The 10117-nt window shown below is 58.6% G+C and overlaps 1 protein-coding gene across 4 annotated transcripts; it reads right to left on the minus strand.

Moving 5' to 3' along the window:
- Positions 1–89: 89 nt before the first annotated feature.
- On the minus strand, positions 90–7404 carry GAL3ST3 (galactose-3-O-sulfotransferase 3). Of its 4 annotated transcripts, none has more exons than XM_036221052.1 (4): positions 7211–7404; positions 5253–5357; positions 3588–3824; positions 90–1766 (listed from the first exon to the last, which is right to left on the minus strand). In XM_036221052.1, exons 3-4 carry the CDS (start codon positions 3710–3712, stop codon positions 596–598), a joined length of 1296 nt encoding a protein of 431 aa, XP_036076945.1. In that variant the 5' UTR covers positions 3713–3824; positions 5253–5357; positions 7211–7404; the 3' UTR covers positions 90–595. The 4 variants fall into 4 exon arrangements, with proteins under 4 accessions (XP_036076945.1, XP_036076944.1, XP_036076946.1 ...); XM_036221051.1 differs by having other exon boundaries at positions 5253–5385; XM_036221053.1 differs by lacking the exon at positions 5253–5357 and having other exon boundaries at positions 7211–7233.
- Positions 7405–10117: the final 2713 nt, after the last annotated feature.

Genomic DNA, 10117 nt, shown 5'->3' on the forward strand with positions numbered 1-10117 from the left:
AACCACAGCTCTTCTCCCGCATCTGTCTCATCCGCAAACACGGGGAATGTGGCTTTCAATGACTGACATACGGCCTGCACATTTTAAATATATTTTATTAAAAAAAGAAAGAAATCAAACAAACAAAATGCCCAAACCAAGAACTCTTGGTTCTGGGAGTCTGGGAGCAGCTTAGGTGTGTGGTGAGGGTAGAACCTGGAAGACAGACGGTGTAGGGACCTCTGACCCCTGGGAGGAAGAGCGAGAGCCCCGGGAGACTGGCAGGCAGAGCGGCCTTTCCCCGGGCTCATCCACTTGGAAAAGACAGGTAGGGAGCTCAAACCCCAGAAGTATGCAGCCTGGACAGTTCTGGACGGGCCTCGGAACCTCTTGTCAGTCACCAACCAGTTAGAAAGGAAGAGAGGGTGGCCCGGGGGGCTTGATCGGGCCTATTAGCACCCTCCCGGAAGGCGGGGTTCTGCCTACCCTAGGGAGGCAGGCTCAGACAGGGAGATACCCCCCTCCCCCAAGTACCACGCGGGGCTCGAACCCCTTGGAAGAAGGGGCGCTGATTAGGTGGGACTGGGGGTGCAGCCACAGGCCAGACTTGGAAAAATCAGTGGCCCTGGGGACCGCGGGGCAGCATCCGGATGGGCCGAGGCGGGGGATTGTCCAGGACAGGCTCGGGCCGGGCCCGCACGCCACCGCGGCGCTTCTGCTTGCGCAGCAGGTAGTTCGAGTACTGCACCTCGGGCATGGCCAGCTTGAGGCAGGCCTCGGTGGCCGGGCCGGCGCCGCCGCTGGGCAGGTCGTAGCCCATGATGTCCACCTTGCGGCTGGGCTGCCACGGCTGCAGCTGCTTGGTGCGGATCTGGGCAGCGGGTCGCAGCACCGGCTCGTCGCCGAAGCAGCGGCGCAGCAGGCGCTCGCGGGCCTCGCGCAGCTCGCGCGCCTCGCGCTCCACGCAGGCGCGGCCGGCGCGCGCCACGCGGCGCCAGAAGGTGGCGTTGAAGTGGTCGTAGAGGCCGGCGTCGAGCGCGTTCCAGGCGCGCGCGGCCCGCGCCAGCGCCGCGGGGATGGCGGCCAGGCGCGAGCCGGCGGCGCGCGCGTTGAGCTTGGCGTAGAGCACGTCGTCCAGGTCCCAGGCCAGCAGGCGCCGCAGCAGCACGAGCGACTCGTCGAAGTACTCGGCGATCATGACCAGCGAGAAGACCTCCTCCACCTGGCGGATGAGGCGCGCCAGGTAGGCGTCGTCGTCGCGCGGGCTGCGCTCGTTGTCGCCGCCCAGGTCGTAGGCCAGCGTGTTGTGAGCGAACATGGCGAAGTGCTCGCCCGCGCGGTAGTAGGCCTCGGGCTCCCGCAGGAAGGCCTCGAGCGACGCGTTGGGCACGCGCCGGAAGGCCGGGCAGTACTGGTTGTAGTAGCTGAAGAGCGACTCGAACATGGCCGCCGGCTCCCGCAGGATGGTGACGTAGACGGTGCCCGGCGGCATGAGGCGCTCGAGCTCCGCGCGGTCGAAGCGCAGGTGGCTGGCCAGCACGTGCGGCGGGCGCGTGGCCGGGTGCACGAAGTGCGTGGAGAAGTTGCGAGGGTAGCAGAATTGGTGCTCGCAGCTCGGGTGCGGCAGGGCCACGGTCAGGTTGTGGCGCTCGGCGAAGCGGAACAGGATGTTCTGCACCGTCGTGCCCGCAGTCTTGTGCGTCTTTAGAAAGGCCACGGTCATGTGCTTGGGTCGCGGTGGCGAGTCCTGCAGGGGTGGGCAGCTCAGGGGGAACAGCCTGGGGTACCTGACGGGTCCAGGGAGGAGAGTGTGAGAGGTGTGCGGCTTGACCTCTGCCCCTTCCCAAGGACGGCGGGATGGGCCACGGAGCGGCTCATCCTGGGCTTTACCCACAGAGCAGTTGAGGGGTATGGTAGGCGGCCTCTAAGATGACACCTGTGATCCCTGCAGGCCTCCTGTATTCATGCTCTTGTGTATTTACCTCCCCTTGAGTATGAGCGGGTCTTACTGATGCCTCTAAGGAATAGAATAGGGCAGAGATGATGGATGTCACTTGTGAGGTTACATTATAAAAGACTATGGCTTCTATCTTGGCGTCTCTCTCTCTCTCTAGTAAAGCTCATGCAGGAGGAAGCAAGCTGCCATACGGTGAGCAGCCCTATGGGGAAGTTCCACGTGGCAACAGCCCTCAAGGGGCTGGGTCTTCAGACCATCACATCAGCCTGCTTGAAGAAGTCGGCCAACACCCACATGAGTGAGCCTGGAAGGGAGCCCACTCAAGCCTTCAGATGAGACTGCAGCACCATGAGATACCCTGAGCCAGAGATACCCAGCTAAGCCCCACCTGGATTCCTGACCCACAGAAGTGAGATAATAAACATTTGATGTGCTCAGTTGCTAAGTTTTGACATAATTGGGTTAGAAAGAACTAGATAACTGATAGAAGAAGAAAGGCCCTTGGAGATCCTTGAAGAATTCTACTCTGCAGACGTAGAAACTGAGCACCAGGAGGAGAAAAATCATTTACGTAAGTCTGGCAACTCAGATGAAGTCACTAAATCCTTTTGCTTTCTGTCTTCTCTTTCATTTTCACTGGCTCCTCACCTTGTAGGTGAGTGGTATGGGCTTTGAGGCAACATATTTGTCATATGGTGTTAAGGCCTTTGGAGCCACATTCATTCAATCAATATTTTTTGAGCCTCTACTATGTGCCAGCTACTGTTCTAGGCTCAAAGAAATATGATAGTATAAAAAACAGATAACAATCCTAGTCTTCATGAAGCTTTCATTTCAGTTTCCTCATTCCTGAAACAAAGATGTTTGAGATTATGGGTGACCTGGAAGCTCCCTTCAGACTTTGAGTCACTCTCCTGTTTCTTTTCTACCATCCTAAGCATAATGTACTGAGGACAACTCTGAGCAGCTTTGAGAACGCCATTTAGGTTTCTATCTGTGGCTGACTTGGGCTCAGGGCCATGTCTACACAAGCCCCTTCTAAAGACCAGCAAATCACCCGGCAGGGGGCACTGGGCCCATTCACACATTCTGTTGGGCAGACGTGGAGAAACTGGGGAAGTTGAGGCCCTGAGGGGTACAGGGATTTGTGTGGTTCACACGGGAGACAGGAGTAGGGTTAGGGTTCCTATTAGTCGTCACATGGTATCCTGTGTTAGAGTGACTAACTGGGTCATACATACTGTCACTCCCATTTTATAGATAAAGTAACGGGGCCTCAGAGAAGTGAGAGGACTTGCCCAGCACAACAGAAATCCTTTGCAGTCCTTTGGGAAGATGCCCTGAGTGTGAGGCTGTGGGAAGGACTTGGGCTGGAGTAGACTCCCAGCTTAGTCACTATGACTTTGAACGTCACTCAGCCCTTTCAGTGAAGATCAGTCTCTGCGCAGGGAGGTTACGTGGAGCTGGAGAGAATGTATGGAAAGCACTTTCAGGATAGAGAGTAGGAGCAAAGCGCAGCAAGGCCGGACTCTTCTGGCAGGTGCAAGGAATGGGAAGCAGCACTCCTGGTTCTGGTGCTCACCAGGGACCTGGCCACCTGTGGACTGCAACTGCCTGCGCCCACCCCCTCGCCAAGGCCCCCACCCCTTACCAGCTGAGCTGTGCCCCCTGGTGGATGAAGAGGCTCAGAGTGCTGCACCCTAGCACCAGCAGCAGGATTTTCCTGCGGCTCATCATCTTGGTGGCCTGCTGCAGGCGCTGGAGGATGAGTGGCATGATGGGGTACCCACCCCTGGACCAGCCAGGGTCTCGCTATCCAGGACTCCCTTCGCCGGCACTCATGGGGGCTCCTGAGGCTCTGGTAGCAGGGCCAGTGTTCTGGAGAGGCCTGGCAGGAGAAGGAGGCAAACAGGTTTGTAGTGGGCAGAGGAGATGGGCTCCGAGCCCCAGCCGACTCCTGCAAAGGAGCACTCCAGAGAGTGGGGTGAGCAGAGAGGCCAGGGAAGATCAGATTCCTGCCTCCTCGTCACCAAGACCCTATCTCCGCACTGCTCCAGATAACTTAGTCTTGGGTGGAATTACAGGCTCAGGCTGTAGCCACTCCCTCCCTTGAGCCCTGTCTCTGCTTCTCTGCTGCCCCTGATTCGACTTTGCCTCGTAGCCATTTGTATCTGTGAACAGAGCAGACTTACCTTAGCACCAAGGCTTGGCTCGGAGCACAGAAGTCTTGACTCAAGGTTTCCCCTCCTCCAGGACTCCTGCCTGGTGGCATCAGCCAAGAGTTGACCCCCCCCCCCCCAGAAACCAAGCTCTGCAGAAACACTGACCAAGCCTTCACTTCTTAAGTGTCTGACGTAGAAAAGGGTCCATACTGCAGGCCTACTATTACGTACTATACCACTACACACTTAATTCTGTTCAGTCCTCGCCTCAGCCCTAATGTAGATATCATTCCCACTTCACAGACAAGGAAACTGAGGCTGTAAGAGATGATACCTGTCTGTGTCCACACAGCTGGTATTAGCAGAATCTGGCTTCAGAGCTGCTCTGGCTCCAGAGCCCTTAGACATGTGCTGCTTCCAGAGAACTGATTTCCCCAACCTGCCCTGGACCCCGGCACTTCTGCATGCTGCCGAGTCCCGAGCCCTCCTAGCTGGGCTCTTGCCCAAAGGCTCGAGACCAATAAATCCATGAAGGAAAGAAAGGAAGGACTAGAAGTCTTGGAACCCAACCTGGATTCTATTCCCAGACACCTGAAACGCTAGCCACCCCATCAGCTGCCCGTGGTGAGAGGTGTCTGGCTGGGGCAGTGGACGGCAGCCTGGGAGGAGGGCAGGGGCGTGGGGGATGCAGAGGGGCTCCTGCTCATTGCCCTGCTGAGAATTTGGAGAAGGTGGGCCTCCACCCCAGGTGAGTGGCAGGAGTGAGAGGCCGAAGGGTCTGGTTTCCAGCCAGTCGCCTGTCCCTACGTGAAAGCCTTGGCTCAAGGGCAGCCCAGCCCTTGGCAGCACCAGTGGAAAGTCAGCTTCAGCAGCAGCGCCTGTCCCCCAGCTGCGGTGGGGGGTCTCTGCCCCATGGGCCTCGGTCTCCAGGTTCCGGTTCAGCTTCTGCCTCATATGCAGCCCTACCCAAAGGGGAGGAGGAACCTCGAACCTTATGGTCATGTGCATGCATGTGGAACTAGGACACCTGGGTCCCAGGAGAGGTGAGGTAATGTGAAAACTCTTTTGCCCACTACCTTCCCTGGGGCCCCTGGGCTCGGCTTCCTGTCCCTTTTCTCCACCCCTCGCCCCAACCCTAATTAATCCTGGATTACATTTAAACCTGTTCCAGTGGGGAGATGTCCCGGTTACACTTTTCCCTCCTCTCCAGGCTCCGTCACCTTGTTTCCTCCACCAGCTTGCAGACAGACTTAATCCACCTGGAGCCAAGGCAGGTGAAGGGTCCAGCTGCAGAGGACAGCCAAGGGCACAGCAGAGAAAGTCCAAGGCCCCCACCCCCACCCCCGTCTTTGCCGGGGCAGAGGCCTACTCTGCCCGGGTGGGGCAGCCTGCACAAGGAAGCCAGGGCCAGCAGCCCTCCCAGATGCAGGCCTTCTTCCCTTCGTCACTTATCCTGACTAGAGAACTTGGTGACCAGATAGGAGTTTCCCAGAAGGACAAAGTGGGGCGGTGGGGAGAGCAGCCTATTCCCACCTTTGCTAAACTTGCCGAAACCACCCTATTTTTCAGAGGACTCTGGGTTAGCCAAAGAGATCAAGCCCGGAGGGAGCTACAGTGGGATTTTCCCTGGGAGGTGCTTCAACCAGGCCACACACAGAAGAGTGATGGGTGTTTGGTGGTCCCCTGCACCCCATTCCCCTTAGTCCTGGGGAGTCAGCCAGCCACACCCCAGTCCGAAGCTTGCTTGGAACAGGGCATCATCAGTACAGCAATTCCCTGGGCACCAGATTCTGCTTGCCACTGCCAATGACGGGATGCTCATCACCTTCAGATGCAGCTTGGTCCACCGCTGGGCGGCCTTGGTTGTTCGGTAGTTCTTTCTTGGACAGCCAGGATCCTCAGCTTGTCCCCATGTGTCTTCCGCTTTGCATGGTTGCTAGCACTGCCCTCCGAGAGCACACGGACCATTTTTCTCCATGACAGACCTTCAGGTATTTGAGATCAGCAGCCCCGTCTCCTCTAGGTGGGCACTCGGCCAGACTTGACATTCCAGGTTGCGAGAGAGGGTGCTGCTCAGGCACTGGAGGCGGCCCCCCCTTCCCTTGGCAAGTTCACTCGTCAGTGCCTCTTCTGGAGCCAGCGTCAGGGCACGGGCACCCGGGAGGGGCTGCCTGGGGCTGGGCTCCCGTCTGTAATCTCCAGGCTGGTGTGGGGTGGGTGGCAGTCTGCTGGGGCCAGACACCAGCTCCTGTCCCTCACGTGCTTCTACCTGCGCCGTGCCTCCCCTGTGTCTTCTCCATGGAGAGGGGGTTTCTCTGAGCTGTCCCAGACAGGTCAGTGTGCCCAGCCTCATCAGGATATCAGTGCTAATTTTAGTCAGAACAATCTACCTCAGGCTGCTGCCTGGTTCTGCAAATTGCTTTTCTTTCTCCAGGGAACCAAAGAAGAAACGGTACAGCCAGCCAGAGCTTTGAAAACTGGCCTGGACGCCCACCCACTCCCGAATGAGCTCTTTTCTCACTCCCCTCCAAGCTCTGGGGCTGATACTGGTGCATCTAGAGGAGAGGGGGCCCTGGCCTGGGTCAGCTGGACCTGGCCGGTGGCTGACCAGGAGACTCCATCCTTACTTGAGGATGGCACTGCCCAGTGAGTAGGGAAACTGCCCAGGGCACCAGAGAGGAAAGGGCCAGGGACTAAGGGGCTGTGTCCCAGGAGATCAAATATCTTTCCACCTCCCGCTTTTCCTCTCCCCCTGCCCTCCTAGCCTGTGCCGGGTCCCCCCCAACCCCCTTTCACTGTCACCCACTCCCACAGTCATCCCTGCCTCTGAATTCGCCTCACCCTCCTCTCTCTATCAGTGCCTACCGCCCCTAGTCTCCCCCACCCCCCATTCCCAACCTCCCCCAAGGATCTGTCCCCGGGATCCGGTCACCACAGGGGATAGGCCAGATTCTCCCTCTCACCCTGTCCTCCCACTCCCCGGGGGGCAGAGCGCCTTTCTCCTCATGCTCTCCAGGCGCTGGGCCCCCACACACTCTCTTGACCACCGTTTCCCCGATCCCCTCTGGTCCACCCCGCCCTCCAGCCCCAGGTCGGCCACTGCAGTACTCACTGGTAGGCTCTGCCTCTGACCCGGTGGCGGGTGGTCGCTGCTACCTCCCAACCCTTGTCCTGAAACCCTCTGCAGGTCCGAGGGCGCCGGGGCCCTGGGCACAAGTGCCCGTCGCTCGCTTCTCTGCGCTTCTCTGCGCCTGGATGGGATCAGGTGGCAGCGTCCGCTCCGCTTCGCTCCTCTCAGCTCTGACTGCTGCCCGCCCCCCATCGCACACCGGAGGCGGGGCGGGAACGGGGGGCCCAGCGGCTGCGCGGGGGAGGGGGAGGGGAGAGGAGCGGGGAGGGGAGGGGCGGGGGTGCACTGACTCACAGGCTGCAGATGAGCGGTCTCCCTGCGGCGTCTTCGTCTTTGGGGCTGCGTCTTCGTCTTCGGGGAGGCATCTTCCACTGGCAACCTTGCTGGTTCTGGACACCAGTTCCTTGCTCTCACTGTGCAGAAGGGGAAACTGAGGTCTGGAAGGCATCTGAATACTCTCGTGTTGCTAGTCCCCACTGGTCATCCTTGGGCGGGTGGGTCCTGGGGGAGTTAGAGACACAGGTACATTTATAAGCACACACCTGCTCTCTCCTTCGGCTCCTCCTCTTTCTACCTCCAGCAGAGGACAGCTCTGGGTCTGGTCCCATCCGCCGTCACAGCCCTGGCTACCTCTTCCCTTCTAGCCCCTGAGGCAGCCTTTTGCTTTTGACATACTCCCACTCTCCACCCGGACCCCAGACCCAGTCTTGACCAGAGCCTTTGTGGGCCGGGGACCCCTGCCTAGGCACTTGGCCTGGGCCAGGGTGCTCCCAGCTGTCAGATGGGGAGCTTTTCTGGGACTGCAGGGACGATACATGCAGAGGCTCTGTGGGAGCCCTGCGTGTGCGGGGGTGGTCTTGAATTTTTTTTACTGCCTTCTTAGTCCTTAGCTCCTGCTACCTGGGAGCTGGGCAGCAGCACCTCCCAAAGTCACACCAGACACCAAGAGCCCTCATGGACCCCTGCTTTCTCCTGTCCTCTTGGCCTGGTATGGCAAGGATCCTGGAGCTGGGGCAGCCACTCAAAGCTGGGGCTGGAAGGGACTGGCTTCCACTCTAGACCCGCACGGGTAGGTTGTCGTACGAGAGTCCTTGCTAAGGAGAGTCCTTGCGAATGAGGACATTCAGAGTCAGGAGAACTGCTTGTGTTTAGTTTCGCTCCTTGGGCTTTTTGGCTTCTCTCTGCCCCGTCTTCCTATGTGCACGGTGGGGGTCCTACCTTGCCCAGGTCCCAGGGCCATCAGGATAAAACAGGGCCCCATTTGTCCTGTCCCTTTCTGGCCTAAGCTGTACTACCGCCTCACCCATCAGCCCTTAGTTTATCCTGCTTCAGAGACGCCCGTCCCCTTGCCCAGCACATGCGCCTGCCTTGGGGCCTCCAGCCTTAGATGACCTGCCATCACTCTCCAGTTGGGGAGCAGAAAGGCGCTTACTTTGTGTCGGGAATGGTTTTGCTTGAGTGGGCTGACGAGCTAAGCTGGAGGGGAGGACACTTCTGTTCTTTCTTTCGTCCTTTCTGCGTTTGGCTTCCCGGGGAAGGTCAGGAGACTGGGATGGTGGTGGTGATGGGAGAAGTGTCAAGGTGTGGGCAGGAGCGAAGAGATTTCCTAGCCAGGGTTAGGATGCGAGCAACCCTCCTGGCCTAGTCCTTTCCTGTCTTTTCTAAACCTCACCTTCCCTGGACCTGGCACCCCATTCTGTTTTCATTGCTCCCAGCCACTTCTCTGTTGGAGGCAGCCGGTGAAATGGAGCATGCTAGCAAGCTCTGAAGGGTGCGAGTGTGTGGGGGAAATGAGACCATTTCACTTGAGTTTCTTGGCTCTCACGCAACACACACACTTGCACAGGCAACAAGCCTCCCCTCAGGACAGAGCTGGAATGGGAGAGAGACCTCAGAGCTAGTGGCTGAGGTGGGGGGAGAGAATGAATTGACTAGTCAGGACAAGGAGAGATGGAAGTCGCCCATTTCTCCGTCAAGCACACAGGCCACCCTGGTTGGGGTAGAGGGACACGAGGCACGGTCAGCCCACCAGTAGGCTGGTGGGGATGAAGGGGAAAATGAGCCTGAGTTTATTTTGGAGACTAAAAAAGACACAAATCTTGTTCGCTGCAAGGACTGTTCCATCCCCCCCCCCCCCCATTATATACTGAGCTCTTAAATGCTAGGTTCCTGCTCACGTTCGTAGTTTAGAGTTGGGAGAAGGGGAAAGACAGACTTCAAAACAAATGGTGGAGTTTTAAACGTGTTATGGGAGCTCCAAGGAAGGAAAGGAAAACGGGAGAAGGCTTAGCGGAGACATTTGAGCCAGCCTCGAAGGTGGAAAAAGGGGCTTTAGTGCGGCCCTTCCCCCAGGTCGGCTGCTGGAGCTCAGCCTCCGCGGGTCCGCTTCTCTCCCGGCTCCGATCCCCATTCAGTGCATTCACCGACGCCTGGGCCGGCGGCAGGCAGACAATCTGATACTGTTTTATCATAGGCATCGGCTGCAACTTCCCGCTTGGCGCCAGCAACGTGCGGCCGCCGGGGGACGAGTCCTTCGGGACTCTTTGGGAACGTAAGCGTCCGGGCCTCTCACGCCTGGTCAGGGAGTCGGGCCGGAAGGTTCGGCGGTCTGCGCTCCGGCAGGTCACACGCAGACAGCACGCCCTCCGGGCGCGACCAGCTTGCCCCGCAGTCCCGCCCCGCTGCAGCCTCACTGTTCACGGTGCAGTGTCGGGACACAGTCCTCCGGGGATTGGACCCACGGAGACCGGGACCGGCGTACTACAACTCCCAGAAGGCTTTGCTGCCAGGCCACCAAGAAACCATTGGAGAACGGTTGGGGGTGGGCCTTTATCTGAACAGCTTTCCAACCCCTGAGGGGACTCGCCGTGCGGCTCTGCCGGAAGTTCC

The sequence above is a fragment of the Rousettus aegyptiacus genome, unplaced genomic scaffold, assembly GCF_014176215.1.
Source record: "Rousettus aegyptiacus isolate mRouAeg1 unplaced genomic scaffold, mRouAeg1.p scaffold_m13_p_5, whole genome shotgun sequence".
Lineage (NCBI taxonomy): Eukaryota > Metazoa > Chordata > Mammalia > Chiroptera > Pteropodidae > Rousettus > Rousettus aegyptiacus.